The sequence below is a fragment of the Eptesicus fuscus genome, chromosome 6 (assembly GCF_027574615.1).
Source record: "Eptesicus fuscus isolate TK198812 chromosome 6, DD_ASM_mEF_20220401, whole genome shotgun sequence".
Lineage (NCBI taxonomy): Eukaryota > Metazoa > Chordata > Mammalia > Chiroptera > Vespertilionidae > Eptesicus > Eptesicus fuscus.
This window is the reverse complement of record NC_072478.1, coordinates 87,506,383-87,524,839: the sequence shown is the minus strand read 5'-3', so window position 1 is coordinate 87,524,839 and position 18,457 is coordinate 87,506,383. Positions and strand designations below refer to the sequence as shown.

At 56.3% G+C, this 18,457-nt stretch overlaps 1 protein-coding gene across 1 annotated transcript; it reads right to left on the bottom strand.

Annotated features, from left to right (window-relative positions):
• Positions 1-499: 499 nt before the first annotated feature.
• On the bottom strand, positions 500-17,521 carry SLC6A7 (solute carrier family 6 member 7). The gene is made up of 14 exons (XM_008152209.3): positions 17,489-17,521; positions 12,653-12,836; positions 10,892-11,023; positions 10,501-10,735; positions 8,827-8,965; positions 7,089-7,223; positions 6,114-6,217; positions 5,870-5,994; positions 5,088-5,200; positions 4,607-4,738; positions 4,028-4,127; positions 3,736-3,836; positions 3,005-3,172; positions 500-822 (listed from the first exon to the last, which is right to left on the bottom strand). The coding sequence occupies exons 1-14, from the start codon at positions 17,519-17,521 to the stop codon at positions 613-615; spliced, it is 1,911 nt and encodes a 636-aa protein (XP_008150431.1). The 3' UTR covers positions 500-612.
• Positions 17,522-18,457: the final 936 nt, after the last annotated feature.

Below are 18,457 nucleotides of genomic sequence, written 5' to 3'. Positions count from 1 at the left end.
CCTTCCCCATCCTGCCTTCCTCTTCCTCCCTTTCCAACTTGCCCACCCTCCAGGAAACCTGCCTGCGCACACGAACCAGGAGGGATCTTGCTCCCACTCGACTTGTTAACCCTCGATGCCCGGGGCCCGGTGGGCCTGGAGACACCCTGAGTGTCTGCCTGCTCAAGATTCTGGCTGTGTGGAAGGCTTGGGCCAGGCTTCCTGAGAAAAGGGAGGGGCCTGTGCTCTGGACACAGATGAGAGGGTAGTGCCAGCTGCCACAAGAGAAAGGGAGCTGGCTGGTCAGGAGGCCTGGGGTTCAGTCCCCTCTGCCATGAGACCTCAGGCAAGTCCTCCTCCCTGGCCTCGGTTTATCCATCTGTGAAGTGAGGGCCAAGCTAGATCATTCTCAGCTTGGAGAGTGTGTGTGTGTGTGTGCGTGTGTGTGTGTGTGTGTGTGTGTGTGTAGGGGGTAGATAGAGGTTTCAGGAGAGGCAGAGACCACAAAGAAGGACTTGCATTGAGGACTGGCATCACCATGGCAACCTCCCACAGCCTCAGGCCTCCCAGAACCCCAGAGGTCGCAGCTGCCTTTGCACTGGGGCAGGACCTCCGGTCCACCCGCTTCCTGCCTCACATCATAGACTCCTCCTCCTCGGCAATCTCTCGGTCCACCTCGATGGCCGTGTTCTCGAAGCTGGTAATGCCCCCGTACTTGCGCATGTGCACCATCAGCGGCTTGGGCGACTGGCTACCTGCCAGCGTGGCCACGTACATGCCTGTCCGGTTCTCCTCCAACGATGGGCCCCAGTCCATGGCGGGCCGGCTGGCCTGCTGGAGCCTCTGCAGCAGAGCAAAGACAGCGGTGGAAACAGTCCGAGCTCGAGCAGTGCTTCCTGGGGCCCAGCACCCAGCACCCGGCACCCAGCACCCAGCACCCAGCAAAGACCTTCCACATCACCTGGGTTAGTCCTTGCCACTTGGAGAACTGAGGCAGGAATTAGCTCTGACCTTCCAAGTATCGGGCATTCGGCCTCATTCTGACTCTGATGTCTGACCTTTCCCTCTCCGAGGCCCCACTTCCATGGAAGGAGGAAGCTGACTAAGAGGATGAGTAAGCCTGGACATTCTAGGTTCCTTCTTCCTCAAACCACATTTCTGAAGCCCTCTGCCCTGCCAGGAAAAGGGCCCCAGACTCTCCAAGGAGGAAAGACAACCGACAGTAAGTGGAGCCCAGGGGGTGAAGGTTCAGGGGCGAGAATGTATGCCATGCCCTTAGCCCAGGGCCTAGCCTGGCTCTGCACTCAAACATGGCGACCCTTATTAAAATCTATGGAGAGCATGTCACCCCGCTGCTCAGAAACCTGTCACTGGCTTGGCACCTCACTTGGAACGAAATCCTAAGTGCTCAGCACGGCCTCCGTGTCCTGGCCCTGGTCTTCCTCCCTGACTTGGCTCCTGCCACTCTCCCTCTCCCCTCTCTGATCCAGTCACACTGACCTCCTTGCTGTCCCCAAACATGCCAGCCCCTCCTGCCTCTGGGCCTTTGCACTAATTGTTTTTCTGCCTGGAACGCTCTCCCCCTTATCTTCCATACCGATCACCTTGTCAAGTTAGTCAGGTGTCTGTCAGGGCTAGAAGCCCTGGTCTCTGAAGGTGTCACTCTGGAGCTGGACAATGACTCCTCTGCAGTGCTACCCGCCCCCTCGCCCCCGCCCCCAAGACATGCCTCTCCAACCAGCTGTGAGCAGGGCAGCAGAGCAAGGCTTGGGAACCATAATCTTCCAGGGGGACTGGAGCCCTTCACCTGAGCAACCCCTCTTCCTCCTTCCCTTTACAGACACCCTGGCTCTCAAGCAAGAAGACGCGTTTTCTGTAGTAGCATGAGTGGGGCTCCCGAGGTTCAGAGAAGGCAAGGGGTTTGCCCCCAGTCACACAGCAGCTGGACTCCAGGACCCCTGTGGTCTGGGCAGAGTGGCCACAACCCACTTCTGCCAGGAAAGGGCTCTGAGCCCTCTGAGGACAGCGGAAGGGCAGTGCAGCTGTATGGGGAGTGGGGAGGAGTGTGCTGGTAAGCAGGCTGCGGAGGAGGGTGAAGGGTACAGGAGGCCTGATGGGTAGCCAGGTTCCGTGGTGCAAATATCCCCACCAGTGTCCTCAAGCTATCAATGGTTTGACAAGCGGCTAACGGCATCCCCGAATATTTCACAACTGGCTATCATGAGGCAGTGCTAGCTGGATCCACACATCTTTGATGGGGGTAGGAGGTGGGGTCCCCTGGCTCTCTCTGCTCGCCTGCAGGCTGGTTCAGCTCTGCTCCCAATGACAGCCTCTTGCTACCAGAGGACTCCACACCCATGGCCTCAGAGGTGAAGGGCTCAGTACAAAGAGGGCACCCTGAGGCTCAGAGAGGGGCAGGATCTCTCCGTGACCACACAGCATCACAGCAAGCCCACGTGCCCACAAAGGGTCACTACTCCCCTCTTCTGAGGTTTGCAGATCCCCGTGGGTCTCTCCACTAAGCCCTCGCCATGAGGAGGGCTCCCGCCATCATCCCTTTCCCAGGAGCCCCACTGCAGGGCTCCTGGACACAGGAGGAAGGAGACAGTCCCTTCCCACCCCGGGGTCCTTCAATGTTGCCTTCTGCCCCTGAGTCCCATAGGGAAGCTCTAGGCTGGTGACCAGAGTTCAAGTCCTGACCCTGCCTGACTCACTGTGGGGCCAGTCCCTTGTCCTCTCTGCAAGACAAGCAGTCGTTGGCTGACATTGGTGGTCTTTGGATTGTGGCCCCCAGAGTCCCTGTGTGATATGAGGGGCCACAGGGCAGGCCTGCAAGCCTACCTCAGCCCAAATAGGTTTGAGCTGATTCATAGCTCAGGGTACGGGTTAGAAAAACTGCTCTTAAAAGAAGCCTGCAAAGCCCTGGATAAGCTATTGGTGCAAGTCTTTTCTGTTTTAGCAGGTGAGCCAGGGCCTGGCCACAGGTCGGGAAGGCTGGGGGTAGGCAAGGTTGCGGCCGACTCACCTCCCAGAGTGAGCCCTCCTCTCGAAGCACAGCCACCAGCATGCCGGCTGGGATCAGGAGGCAGGACAGCAGGCCCATCAGGATGCCCAGCAGCTCTGCCCAGGCTGGGAAGCGGTAGGTGCCGTACTCTGAGGGTTGGTACTTGACGATGCTATACACCAGCAGGGCCTGCAGGGAGGGGGCTCCCAGCATCACAGTGCGCCTTCTGGCCCCAGGACTTAGGATAGCCCAGGGCGGAGCTACCTTAAGGCCCGAGGAAGCCCATCCCAGGGCCATCCCAGGGCCTGAGACAGCCCAGCCGAGACACCCAGTGTCTGAGATAGCCCAGGCCTAAGTGGTTCCAGAAACCGCGATTGTCCGTCTTTGTTCTGGAGCCGGAGCTAGCTCTGCTCAAGCTCACCCAATGGCCAGGCCTGAGACAGCCCAGCTCTGAAGAACCCTAATTTCTGAGATGGTCTGTCCCTGGCCTGCTTCCACCCCAAAGCTGAGAAAGGAGAGTCTCAAGGCCCAGCCGTAAGGCCCAGAGGCCTGAGAAAGCCGCATTCATTTTGCCAACCAAACTGAGGACGAGGCCCAGCACAGACACAAAGGCTGGCAGCATCTCGGGGGAGGGGAGTAGACCTGATCCCGGTGCCCAGCCCACCCCTCGGCCCTACCAGACTGAATGCTCAGAGGGGCCCTGCTCTCAGCCCTGGGCCCCAGCCAGCAGCCCTCCCACCCACCCCAGTTACCAGGAGGGTGGCCGGGGTCAGGAACAGCCAGCAGGCCCTGAAGTAGAGGCCCGGCTTGAAGCCCAGCATCATATGGATGTCCCGGCAGAACCTCTGGATGCCTGTACCGGGAGGAGAGGAGCATGGCCTCACCCACAGGTCCCTCCCACAGGCCCACAAGTGCCAGCAGCCCCTCCTCCACCCAATGGCCTCCACCCAACACCCTGGCCCTTGGGAACAGGGACTCAGTTGCCGGGGGACTCCCATCTCCCACCGGGGGAGCCTCAACTCCACCTCTCCCGGCCCCTCTCACCGTACACCCGGGTGACAGCGAGGCATGTGGTGATCACCACCACCATGAGGCCGAAGCTGGCGCTGTAATCGTCTAGAAGGACCAGCCAGTACATGCCCCCCTAGAATACAAGTCACAGCTCTGGGGTCCCCTCACCACGGCCAGGCTCCCTGCTGCAGCCCCTTCTCCAGGCAGGAAGCAGCCAGGCTGGGGAGGGGGGCGACGAGGGTGGGGGAAAGCCAGCTGATGTCAGCATACCCCTGTCCACCCGCCACGCCTATTTGAGTCTGACAGCAGCCTTAGATGCAGGCCCCCGTTTAACTGATGGGAAAACAGACGCAGGGAGGTGAAGCCACTTGTCCTGAGTTCACTCAGCAAGTGCAGGAGCGAGGCTTGAACCAGATCATTCACACTCCAAAGCCAAGACTCTGGGTCATAGGCCAAGGTGCCCCTTGGGAGAGAGGGTCTGGGGTGGTCTAGGTTCCTCCCAAAGAGGTCAAGAAAGTGGGTGGTTCAAGGGGTGCACGGCCTGGCCACAGACATTGCCAGCGGCGTCCTCCCAGCCTCGCCCACCAGCCACCGGCCCCCAAAGCCACTCACGTCAGTGGTGAGGACCAGCCCCATCAGGTACATGGCCACGCAGATGAGCCCTGAGAACACGACCTTCTTGGGTCGCAGGTAGTAGGGGAACTCATCCGTCACAGCTGTCACAATGGTCTCCAGAAAGGCAAACTGGGGGGGAGGAAGGGGGGTTTCAGAGTTCCGTCTCCACCACACACATACACTCACACAGATACGGACACACACCACACAGACACACACATATACTACACTCCAGACACATTACACATAGACACACACAAACATCACACACATCAAAGACACACACAGAGACACAGACACACATGTCACACCCACAGACATCACAGACACACAGAGACACAGACACACATGTCACACCCACAGACATCACAGACACACACAGATCACAAACAGATCACACACAGTCACACATCTCACGCACACACAGACACACACAGCGCACGTGCATGAGGCACCTGTTGGAATGGACAAGGCTCACCTGACTGTCCAAACCGAGAGTCAGCAGCATGAAGAAGAAGAGAAAGGACCAGAAGGGCGACAGAGGCAGCATGGTCATGGCCTGCGGGTAGACGACAAAGGCCAGGCCGGGGCCTGGGCCAAGGGCACACGGGGTCAGCAGCCTGGGGCACGTGGCAGGCCCCCACAGCCATACTCACACACTCATGGTCGCTTACACCCACCTGAGCAAACCCAAAGATGTCCACTAACTGCACACTTCTGATACTTTATTAACTCCTAGGACACATGCCAGCACATTGTCAGTGCTCAGTAAACACAAGTTGATAAAATAAATGAATTAGTAATGAATAATGAGTAAATTAGTAATACCTCGTTTGAACACACTTATGTACACAACCATTTGCACAAACAATCCCACTAACACACATGCTTAAACATGTCCCGTGGTACAAGACACGGATTCCCAAGATCACTCACAACATCAATTCACTTGCACACAGACATCTCAATACAGGATATGACTCATTTGGACAAGCAAAGAGAGTTACTAATGTGACAAATATAAGACAGCCTCATACAGAAGTTCCTTCATCTCCGGACACAGGTTAATGCACACTCACTTGTACATGGCCACCCAGAGACCAGCCGAGACAGGTTCATCTGTGCGTACATGCATGCATGTGTGTACACACACTCAGCACGCCCATCTACAACCTTGCTGGTCCACACTCAGGCTCACTTTCCAGACCCAGCTGTGCCCAACACACACCCTGGCCTACCAGGGCCGGGCAGCCTGCCCACCTGCTTTGGCAACTTGGTCCACAGGCACATCCAGCTCCTGAGACATGTAGCCCAGCACGGAGAAGATGGCGAAGCCAGCCAGGATGCTGGTGATGGCGTTGCCCAGAGTGACGATGAAGGTGTCTCTGCCAGGAGAAGTCCAGGCGCAGGCCGGGTGAACCTCACCGGAGAAGTCCTCCCCGCCCACCCCGCCCCGCCCCTCTCCTCCCAGCTCCCGCCCTGGGGTCCAGGAGGCTGCACTGACCGATAGATGTTCTGGTGAAACGTGTTGTAGGAGGCAAAGGTGAGGAGACCCCCGAAGCCCACACCCAGGGAGTAGAAGATCTGAAGGGCAGCTTCGATCCACACCTGTGGCGAGAAGGATGCGGACGGAGGACAAAGAGAAGCAGCTGGCACACCGTGGTGTCAGAGCGCCAAGGAAACAGGAGGAAGGAGGTGGGGAGAGAGCCAGTCCATAGGTCCAGGGATGGCGTGGGCAAGGGCCTGGCTCACAAGTGACTTGGGCTGGGAGCAAACTCAGCTTCAACACTTAGACTGTGCCTCTCAGGGCCTCAGTTTCCCCACGCAGGATCTAGAAGGCAATCTCCAAGTTTGGTCTGGTCTGAAGGAAGTAGTTCTTTATGTAAAATTTTCAGGAAATTCAGGTGGACAACAAGCCCATGTAACCCTTAATCTTCCTTCCTGGAGTCAGAGGGACCTGGGTTTGGACCCAGCTCTACCACTCTCTGGCTGTATAGCATGGGAAAGCCACATCACCTCTTCCCTCTGCAATAAGGGGATGGGAGTAGGGTGGTGATGAGGATTAAATGACTACATATATGCAAAGTGCTGAGAGTGTCGTTAGGCACAGTCACTTGTTAATAAATAAGAAATGATAGCCATCATTGACTAATACTACTAATGCCCTCCGTGGGGTTTGGAATCAAACAGATCTAGGTTAGAATCCCAGCTTTGCCACTCCCTATGTAACCGTAAGCTGATCACTGACTCTTTCAGGCCTCAGTTTTTTCTTCCATGAAATGGGAGAATAATGTCTACTTCATAGAATTGTCGAGAACAATAAATGAAGAAGACAGGACTGAGCACAGTGCCTGGTACTGGAAGCTGACCTCATGAGGGATTCCTACCCCCTGGCCACTCTTTTCTCCAGGGATCCCTATTTCCACTTCCCAGGTCAGGCCTGACACTTCCCTCCGCACCCTAGTCCCAATGGCCTCACCTTGGAAGACAACAGGTAGTGGAACTGGGGGGTGAGATAGAACTGGATGCCCTTCCAGGCCCCTGGGAGAGTGACTCCGCGGATCAGCAGCATGACCAGAATGAGGTAGGGGAACGTGGCCGTGAAATACACCACCTGAGAGGCGGCAAGTGGGAATGGAAGGCAGGGTGACTTCTTCTGCCCTGCTCCTCTTCTAGAAACCCCCATCTTATTCCCAAGATGGGAAACAGCCATCAATCTATGATGCTTTTTTCCCCTCCCTCCCTCCCTCCTTCCCTCCTTCCCTCCCTCCCTCCCTCCCTCCCTCCCTCCCTCCCTCCCTCCCTCCCTCCCTCCCTCCCTCTTTTCCCCTCTCCCTTCCTCCCTCCCTCCTCACACCGATCCCATCAACAAAGTCCTGTCACTGCTTCCCAAGGCTGTCCCAAATCCATCCACCCCCTCCGGCTCCACTGTGGCCCAGTCCAGGCCACCATCACCCCGCCCCTGAAGGTCAGAAGAGCCTCCTGCCCCCCGGCAAACCCACCCCATGTGGTCATCGGCCAGCATGATCACCAGACTGGAATTCCCAGACTCCCCGCTGCCCTGTCTCCGCCCTCAGCAGACACCATCGAGTCCCAGGCTCCCCGCTGTCTCGGCTTGCACCACGATGACCTCTCCTCTCTTTCTATAGGCTTTCTTCTCTGGCTTCCTAGTCTTTCTTTTAATGGTTCTCTTCCAAATGGACATCGCTTCTGAGTACTTTGCTGAGGGACAGTTCTGATTTATAAATGATTAAGTAAACCATTCAGGTTTCCAAGTCCTTCCAAACAGCTTTATGGCCTTCTCGCCCTTCATAACCTAAAGTGGACACCTGTGGCTTAGTCTGCCCAGCATCTCATTGACCTTCTTCAGATAACAGCCCCCTGACTTTCCCCAGCTGGGGCTGACTCCATTCCTGGCTCCTGGGGTGGGCACGTGATCCAGGCCCCGCACTCTACCCTCCTGGCCACAGTGACTGGTTCAGGGATGGGTGTGGCGATCAGCTTACCCAGTAAGACTCACTTCTAGGATTCTGCAAACTGGGGAAAGGGGGAACCCTTCACTAAACATGTAAAGTGTAGCCCAGAGCTGCTAGGCATCCGCATAAAGAATGAAGCCTGAGAACACGGCTGGGAGACGGGAGAACCACAGCCCTAATAACATTAATCGAACCCCTAGACCTCTTTCCTGCCGAGGCCCACTTGGCTACTTAAAACATCATTCGTAGGCCGTACAAGATTACCAACTTAAAATGAGCCTGCTCTATTTGGTCAAACATTTCATTAACTCACCCTAATGCTTTGGCAGGGCCAGACCAAATGATTTCTCGGGCCTTATGCGGCCCGTGGGCGGGATGTTCCCTCCACTTGCCTCCTAGGCCCAGTCATGCCTGAAGCACACACTCTGCATTTTCCAAATCTGGGTTCTGGCCACTTGCATCTCAAAGGGCTCTGATTCACAGCCACCCTCCGAGCTTTCAAGAAACACTGGCGGAGCCTCTTCAGAGTGCCAGCACTGGGTCAGGACACAAACCTGAATAACAAATAGGTCCTGCCCTTGGCAAGTTCCTAGTCTAGTCAACCAACCTAGCCACTGCCCGTCCTTACCTCCACATCTTCCCCAGCTCCATGCCCTTCCTCTTCCCCTCACACTCTTAGGTTCAGTCCATGCCCTGCCTCCTCCCGGAAGCCCTCACCCCTCCCCGCCCCTCGGGCCTCACCTTGCCTGAGGACTTCACACCCTTGAGGATACAGAGGAACACGATGACCCAGGCGAGCAGCAGGCAGAGGCAGAGGTTCCAGCGGATCCCCCCGGGGCTGCCGATGCCCTGGCTGCCTTGGATGTGGAGAACGTAGCGGCTGTGGGAGACGAAGGTCTGAGTGTCCGCTGGTCACGCTCCACTGACATGGAGGAAAGCCGTGGCCAGCCTGCGAGGCGATCCTGGCTAGCTTCCGCTTGATTTGGTCTGTCCTTAGACCAGCTCTGCACCTGGAGGCTGCCTCTACAGACCACATCGCCCAGGCTGCCATCCCCTTTGATTTCCACTTGGATTTGGCTAGTGGGAGGCAACAGTAGGAGACTGGAGGGTGGGAGGAGTGAGGGGTTGGGGTATTTGCACACACACGTGTGCACATGCTTACACATGCATGCACGCACACACGCATCAGAAGGCCTGGCTGTGACTGCCTTCTTCCATAGCAAGCTCTGGTTGGGCAGCCTTTCCTCCAAGGCTCCAGATCTCCCTGGCTCCAGTTCCCTGGGTCCCTCCGCTTGCTCCTTGGCTCAGGGGTGTTACAGCCAACCCCCTTGCTAGTTCCTGGTGCCTCACCATCCCATGTGGATTCCCTCACACTGTCACCTCCCTCCACTGAACTCCTTTTGCTAAAGTCTTGGGAGAGTGCTGTCTGCTTTCTGCCTGCACGTCCCCTGACGCAGTGGGTCACGGTGCTTCCATGGAGACCCCAGCAGCTGCTGGACCCCCACGCCACACTTTGGCTTTAAGCTGCAGACCCAAGCTTCACCTTTCCCACTGGCCAGACATACATACTCCTCAGCAGGTGCACACGCTCTGGGTGGACTTGACACGGACAAACGGGGGAGCTGCATAACAAATCTAGGTTGGAGACCAAAATATTTCAAGACATGGGGTCCATCTGGGGGAAGAGTCCTAAGAGCAGCCCTTGGCAGATGAAGGGTAGGGGTACCTGGTCTGTGTCCTCTGGTCAGCCAATGGATGACATCCTATGGAGGAGGCACTATTCTCATCCCAAACCTTTACAGAGGCAGAAACTAAGGCCCCAAAAGGTTACTGTCACTGTTAGTACCTTCACCATCGTCAGTATTATCAGCTAGCATTTATTGAGCACTTGCTATCCACCAGACTGGATGGCAAAATTTATATACCTTCCTTCCTTCCTTTACTCCTCGTGGCAACCCTCTGAAATACGATTATCATGCCCACTTTAAAGCTACAGCATCAGGCCCTAGCCAGCTTTTCTCAGTGGATAGAGCATTGGCCTGTGGACTGAAGGGTCCTGGGTTTGATTTCTGGTCAAGGACACATGCCTGGATTGCGAGCTTGATCCCCAGTAGGGAGCGTGCAGGAGGCAGCCAATCAATGATTCTCTCTCATCATTGATGTTTCTGTCTCTCCCTCTCCCTTCCTCTCTGAAATCAATTATATATATATATATTTTTTTCCCTTTTTTTTTAAGATAAAGCATCAGAAGCCAAATAAGTTGTTTAAGGCCACATAGCTGGTCAGGTGAATATCTGGGATTAGAATGCAGAGTCCACCAAATAATAGCATCTTTGAAGTGAACACTGGGCCCCTTGGGGACTCGGGCTCATCCCTGCCCTCCCCTGACCCCCCAGCGTGTGGGCCCCCCCAGACCTCCAGTACTCCTCGCTGGGGCTGACGGTGCTGGTGAGGTTGAGGGGCAGGGCCCCGTTGCCATCCTTGGAGCCTCTGTGCTCAAGGCAGAGGTCTGTGTTCCACCAGTTGCCACAGTGCTCCCAGGGCAGGTCGCTGGTGAGGGAGGCGAAGAGGTAGAAGAGGACGTAGGCGATGATCATATTGTAGTAGATGGCCACCAGGCCCACAATGAGCAGCATGGCCGCGCCGGCACCTGGCGTGGCGACAGGGGCTGCCCTTAGGCCATGCCGTCCTTGGGGCCGGCTGTGTTAACTCCCAGAAGCCCTCCCTTTCTGGAGGTTAAAGGGTAGGGGGCAATCACCTGGCCTCCCCCAGGTCCAGACCACTCCGGGGACCCCTGATGCCTCACCTTTGAAAAGGGGGCTGATTTTCCAGACGGCCAGGGGTCCCAGGCTGGAGAACTGGCCCAGAGAGAGTTCGAGGAAGAAGAGAGGGATGCCGCAGATGGCCAGCATGAGGAAGTAGGGCACGAGGAAGGCACCTGCGGGGAGGGGTGGAGGCAGGGTCGCAGGGGGTCAGCTCCCCTAAAGCCCAGCTCTAGCCCCGCCCCACCCCTGACCAGTGGACACCACCTGTGACCTGAGGGAACACTTCTCCTGTGGCTTGGGACTGTCTTCTTTTTTACCATCAATCACTGAGGGCCAAGGGGTGGACAGAGATTCGCTCACCTCTATAGCCCCAGTGCCTAGACCAGGGCTGGGCTCAGAGCAGACACTGAATGAACAAATACATGAATAAACGAGTGACTTCCCTGCCGAAGGAAGGGCAAACTCCTCAGGGCCGAAATCGAAATCGAGCCTCCCATCTACCTGCCCACCCCCCTCCTTTGCCACCTCAGATGCTCGTGGCTGCCACCTGTGGTCCCATGTGCCCAACATCTCTCCCCCATTTCTTCACATATTGGCAGCCAACTCCTTAGAGAACTTCCCACCACCATATGGCTCTGGAGGGGCTGCCAGTGACAGCAGCCAACCCCTGCCCACCTCCTCATGGGCACATATCCCAAGCCAGGCCAATTAGAGACCTTCTCTGCAATTCTATACAGATTCATTCGGATGGCACTTCTGAGGAGGAAGTCATTCCAGAGTTGTCTCTGGCCACCCAACAGCAAGGAGGAAGCCTGTCCCAGGAAAAAATGAGGCCAGCATACAGAGGGAAAAAGAGCCGGGAACCGGGGGATGGGGTGGGGGTAGGGGGGGCGTGCAGAGAGAACTGGGGATATTATGAAGTTCCTGGAGCTTCAGAGCCCAGCTCCAGACCTCCCCTTCCCAGTCATATCACTCATCTGTCGTTGCTTCGTGTACATTTATTTGGATTTCCATCGCCCTGACAATACGAGCTTCTCTGACAGGTTTGGTAGAGATGGGAGGAGATACGGATCGCTGGTGGGCGTGCATTGGCTCTGCAGAAGATTGTCCTGGGTGGGATGTTGGGTCGGCCACTGTGTGACCTTGGGCAAGGAACTGGCCTCTCCAAGCCCAGGCTTCCTCACCAGGACAAAGGTGCCCACCCAGGAGGGCTGTTGTCAGGGTTGAAGGAGACAGGCATGGAGAGCATCAAGCCCGGGGCTGGCAGATGGTGAGTGCTCAACCCCAGCTATTGTAATAAGACTTACAACAGTCACTTGATGGAGAAGGAGGGACAACAGATCATTTGTTTAAGATGGCAGAGACTCTGTGTTCGCAGTCAGAATGGAAGGAACCAGGAGAGGAAGAGAGATAGAGGATTCACGAGCAGGAATTATTGATATAAGGATCTGGAGGAGGTGGGGGGGGGGGATATTGAGAGTGCAGGGATCACTGACAGGCAGATACAGCTCTTCCTCATGAAGTAGAGGCAGCCCTCTGCCCATCACTCAGGGCCCAGGAAATGCCAAGGCTTAGGGCTTCCTGTGTCATACCCATGAGGGAGGGGGAAGAGGGGCCTGGGTGATGAAAGGGACAAGGCAGGCGACTCCCTCTTTCCAGTCCCAGGTTGCTATAAAACCACTTTCAACTAATTCTGCTCAAGGTCCAATAGGAGTCGGTAGCTAAGGCCACTTCAAACCTCAGTCCACCCGGAGCCTTGACCCATCACTCGGCCGCCCCTCAGGCAGACCTCAGGCCCATACCTCCTCCGTTGGTGTAGGCTCTATAGGGGAAACGCCAGACGTTCCCCAGGCCCACACAGTAGCCAATGCAGGACAGCAGGAAGTCCAGTTTGCCTGTCCAGTTCCCCCGGTCTGCGGCAAAGTCCACATCCAGGTCTACATCACCCTGGTCACTGGGGGTCATCAGCAGGTCTGGAGTGACGGGCTGCCAATAAGAGAAATCAAAAGGGTGAAAGAGAAAGGTGAGGCTAGATGGAACTGTGACCACCAATACAAGGATATAGACTAGAATAGGGCTCCAAGAAAGACATTCTGTTGGTTCAGATGATCAATTCCTCTCATCTGGACTAACATGGCCCATAAGCAGGAGCCCCTCGAGGTTTCCGGTGACTGCAAACTTATGAGACCAGCAGGGTTGCTCGGGCACTAAGAATGCCACCTTGATCTTCGTTTGGCTACCGCAGAGGTCAAATCAAGGGATGGTTCTATTTTGAAGATGACAACAAGGATGATAATGATGGTGATCTTACAAGAGTCACCGTGCATTGAGCACTTACTATGATTATGCACTAAACATTTTACTCCCATTACTTGATTTCATTCTCAAAACAACCCTGTGAGCTAAGTATTCATCTAAGCTCCATTTCAATGACGGGGAAAACTGAAGGTCAAAGAGGAGTCCTGCCATAGCTGAGGTTTTCACAAGGCTGGGGAGTGGGAGAGATTCCTGCAGTCCAAGCCCCTGTCTTCAAACACAGCGCTGAAGTTTAGCATTCTGGGCACCATATTTTAGAAAGACACAGGCAGTTTGGAGCGTGTCCAAAGGGCGGGTGGCCAGACTGGAGGTTGCTCAGGAAAAGCGGTTACTTGAGGACAAGAGGAAGGAACTGGGAACGCTGAGCACAGAAAGGAGAGGGCTTGGAGGGACCCTGAGCTCCCCTGAGGAAGGGAGTAGATTTACGCTCAAGGGGGCCTACAGAGGACTGTGAATTTTAGTTCACCAGCAGGAAGTCGCTATTTAGGCACCGATCTGTCTCAGAAGTCATAATCTTCTTGTCACTGGAGGGCAGATGTATACAGAGGGAATGGAGGCCAGCTGTCCCTAAGGGCCCCCTGGTGATTCAAGGAGGGCGGGAAGTCCACCGGCATTCTCCCTTCAGGCTGGGGCTAGGAGACGGATCAGCTGCTTGGAATCCTGACCCCAAGGGATGTGAGTTAGCACGTCCATGGACTGCCTGGGCTTCGGGCCTGGCATTAAGCCCAAAGATACCAGGATGACCTCCTAAAACCCAGAGAGCAGCTTCCATACGTGACTCCAGGAATGGGCCAGGAGAAAGGGGCGATCCTACCTTTCCTGCTTGCCTCTGAAAGTCTGACCTTATGGCGGGAAAAGATGGAGCTGCAAAGAAGGCCAGTTGTGAAAGACATCCATGGTTTTCAGAGAGAAAGAAGCCCCTGCTCCCCACTGAGGAATGGTTGTGGGGAAGCAGTGATGCCACTGAACTGGGAGTCAGGAGACCACAATTCTAGTCCGGGTCTGTGCCAATTCACCGTATGACTTTAGGGAAGAGTCTCCTGGGCCTCAGTTTCCCATCTGGACACTGGGGGGATTAGATAGGCGAGTGTTTCCAAAAACACATCCCTTGATAGTCAGTGGAACAAATGACTCTTGACTCAAAGGACTTGGGAAAAGCTGGGTTAACACAGGTAAGACAGGCTTCTTTTCACGGACTTGTCAGGTCCTTTAATGGACCAATAGGCACTGTGACTCTCCAAATAGGGGCTGGGATAGACAGTATTTCCCAATCCTACTTAAGAAAAGGGTTTCAAGGAGCTGGCCTGCCATGATATACTTGGGGAAATACAGGTCTAGACAATCTCTACCTAATAGTCTCTGGCTCTGATGTGTGAGGCAAGATTCTTCGCTGGAGACACCTGCAGTGGTCGAGGACCAGGCCAGATTCACACAGAGGGGCTCAGGAAAGAGCTACCAGTCAGGGTTGTGTTTTGCCCTAACATCGCCCTTCCTGCCACCAGACCAAGTAGGTGTCTACACACAAATCAGCTGGCGACGGAGGAGGCTTTGCTGGGGATTTGTCACATGAGCATTGCTGGGATGAGGAGTGCAAGTGTCAGAGGACTGGATGTGTCTGGCTGTGGTGACAGGGTTGGTGCAATAGGCTCGGGTGGCAGAAATGGGGTAACAGTGTTGGGTTGACTCTCAGTGATAGTGAGGAGCATGGGGGTGATCCTGCCTGAGGAAGGGTAGTGGTGACCGGGACAGCCTGGCGCGATTATGGGTGATGGTGACAATCAAGAAGAACATGAAAAGCTGCTTTTTAAGAAAATGGGCTCCCAGGGTTGAAATATATGCCTGGCGGTTCTTTAGCTGTGACCTCGGCTGGGGTTAGGGTAGCAGCAGCTCTCAGACCTATCTGAAAACTGCCCCTTCCCCCTGATGCCTTTTCCCTCACCACCTGGGTGAGCATCAGCCCTCCGGAACCACGCCCTCTTAGGTAAGCTCCAGGAGGGATGGGATAATGCCAGATGACACGGACGGTTACTGAGTGGTGAGGCAAGCCTGTCACCCTGAGAGCCCCCCCAACCCCATCCCGGCCAGCTGGCAGGAAGGCCCGATAATGAGGTTCCTCTGATCCCTTCTGAGAAGCTGCTGCCCTTTCTATGTTCACAGAGCGGCCCGGCTCTCTGTTTCCATGGTGACAAGAGTTCCAAGAGCTGGATGCTGCCAGCTCTCAATCCCTCTCTTCCCCCGATCAGAGGAGGCCTGTTTCTGCTCCAGGGGCAGGGAATGGGGTCCTCCATCGCTGGAGGAGCCCCCAACCCCACCATGGAGTGAATCCCAGGGGTTGGAACAGAGGATGGAACCAATTGGGAGACAGCGAGAAGCAACCACATCAATGGGGCAGGGCTGGAAGCTTAATGAGTCAGTTTACACTTCCACTGGGTGTGAGGCTCCCACTCCAGATTACCCCTCCCCTCCATTCCCCCCCCCACCCCCACCCAGAGTCAGAAGGAACACACCTGAGTTTGGCAGACCTCCACCTCCTCTTTTAGGGACCAGCAGATATAGGTCACCAGCAGCGCCAGGGGCTGGGAGAGGTAGGACCGCCTAAGCCAAGGCTCTCATACCTTTTTCAGGATGAGAGGCGATAGGAATCCCGAACCCACGTTCATCAGTGTGCTGATGAGTTTCAGGGAGGAGGAGGGATGAGCCCAAGGTCAAACAGCAAGTTAAGGGCAGAGCAAGACCAGGACCCAGATCCCTGACTCTCAGCCCAGTACTCATTTCTGAACATTGTTGCTCCTTTGCGGATACCTGGCATTTCCTGCCTCCCTGCCCCCTTCTCCTTCAGACCAAGGGAGGGGACCCTGAGGCTAGGTGGCCCCACCCCTGCTCTGCTGGTCCCAGGTTGCTCAGCCCACCTTCAGGAAAGCAGTAAGCTACACCCCTCTCTGCCGTGGCTTCCTTGTCTATTAAGTGGGGATAATAAGCTGTAGCTCCCAGAATTGTTGGGGGATTACAGGAGATAAGGCTTCACAAAACATGGCTATTTACATAATGTGTGGCCCGACAGCAAGGAGGGGAGGGATTCCTGTGGGGAGGGGAGGAAAAGGAAGAGAAGAGAAAATAGCCAGGCAGAACTCAAGACCCAAGAGACCCTCAAATGGCCCAAAGAAGTTACTCATGTCAGGAGGAAAAAGGACCCACTTATCGCCGTGGTCCCACGCGGCTGACCAAGGGCAGAGAGCTTGAATAAAATAGGGGAGAGCCTTGGAGGAAGGGAGTGGTCAATAACGCCAGCCTCGATGGACAATTGTCTGGCATCCACCAGCACCTGTGACAGGGGTCCTGCTTTGGTGCTGACACGGGGGATGGACAGGCAATGGTCCAGGTTAGAGAATGGACTTGCCCAAAGCCACAGGGTAAGGAGCATCTGCAGAAATAGTGCCCTGGAGTTCTGACTCCTTGGCTGGGACTGGTAGTTTTAAGCCCCAAGCCAGAAAACATGGCCAATACTCTCCCGCCCCAGGCCTGTGCCACTTGGCTGGGAGGTCCAACCCCACAGGACAAGGTGGGGAGGGGCTGAGGGCTGGGCCCAGGGCCCAGGAACACACAGATTTGGCCGCCTCTCTCATGCCAGCTCTCACCCCCATATCCCTTGGGTCTCCAAGTTCCTCACTCCTTGCCTTTGCCTCCTTCTGCCCTGCTGAGGGGCAGCCTGGGGTCTTAGCAGGGACACTAAGCTGCCTGGGGAAGGAAGGGAGTGGGGAGGAAGCAGGTGGTGGGCCCCGGCAGGCAGGAGCAGGGGCTGGATGGCAGAAGCTGCTTCAGCTCAGGGTGCACCGGGGAGGACCAGGCCCATGTCGGCACACCGCCCCCACCCCCATCCCCACCCCACCCCCACCCCCCCACCCCCCCGCCCCACCTCCCCTACCCCGAAATTAGTCCAGCTCAAGGCTGGTGCTCAGCAATTCTACCCACCCCCACCCCCACCCCCGCCGTCGTCCCCCGGGGGTTAGGGGGATTGGAGAGGGGTGGGTGCCTGGCCCTAGCCACCCCTACTTCCCGCCTCCTGGGCTGCAGACACCTGTTCCCAGGACCTGGCCCAGTGAACCCCAGGCCTAAACACACTACCTCCCGACCCTCAGAAGGGGTTGGGGTGGTATGGGGTGGCACAGGCCGTGACCCGTCCCTCCCTGCTGTCCAACTCAGCCCGGCCTTCCCCAGAGCTCGGAACTGGGTCCTGGTGCCCCCCTGCCTTCCCGGGGCCTCGCTGGGGGCGGGCCTCTGCACTCCCCTCTCAGGTGCGCCCCCAGCCCGCCCTGGTGCCCTACCTTTCGTAGTTGAGCTTCCTGGAGCTTCTTCATCTTGGAGGGCAGGTTGCCGGGGCTTCCCGGCTTGTCTTCCCTTCAGCGCAGAGCGCAGGGAGCGAGCGACAGAACGGGAGATGCGCCGCCGGCCAGCGCCGCGCCTGTGCCCCGGCGGCTCCGTGCACCGGCTTTGGGGGCGCGAGCGCAGGCGCTGCCGTCTGTCGGCTGCGGGTGTGGGGCGCAGAGCGGAGCTGCGAACGCCAGTCTCTACGCAGGGCCGGAGGCTGGGGAGGGGTGCACCGCTGCGCCCGCAAAGACACCCAAATGGACAGACAGCGGAGGGGTAGGGATGGGGGGATGCGCGTCCCCTCGCGCAGAGCTACGATTGGAGGGGCCAAGCGCGTAAGGTGGGGGTGTCTGCGATGGAAATCCTTGGAGGTCTGGAGGCCTCCGTCACAGTCTCCTGCGTGACCTTGGGCAAGTAACCTCCCCTCTCTGGGCCTCTCTTTCCTCAGCTGGGCACCAACAGTCCGTTGTGGGTTCCAGCATCCCAGTGCCTCCTCTTTTTGGCTGTGTGACCTTGCCCACATTGCTTAACTTCCCTGCACTGCCACTTCTGCATCTGGAAAATGGGAATAAGAATCTTATTTCCCTGCCCTAGCTGGTTTGGCTCAGTGGATAGAGCGTCAGCCTGCGGACTGAAGGGTCCTGGGTTCGATTCCTGTGAAGGGCACATGCCTGGATTGTGAGCTCCATCCCCAGGAGGGGGCGTGCAGGAGGCAGTCAATCTATGATTCTCTCTCATCATTGATGGTTCTATCTCTCCCTTCCTCTCTTAAGTCAATAAAAATAAAAAAAAATAAAAGAATCTTAGTTCCCTTATGAGGAATTCAGGGAGATGGTGCATGGAAAACATTTAGCATGGGGCCAGGGACATAGTAGGGGCTCAACATTTGTTGCCCACTCCTGCCATTGGTCAGGTACGTACCCAAT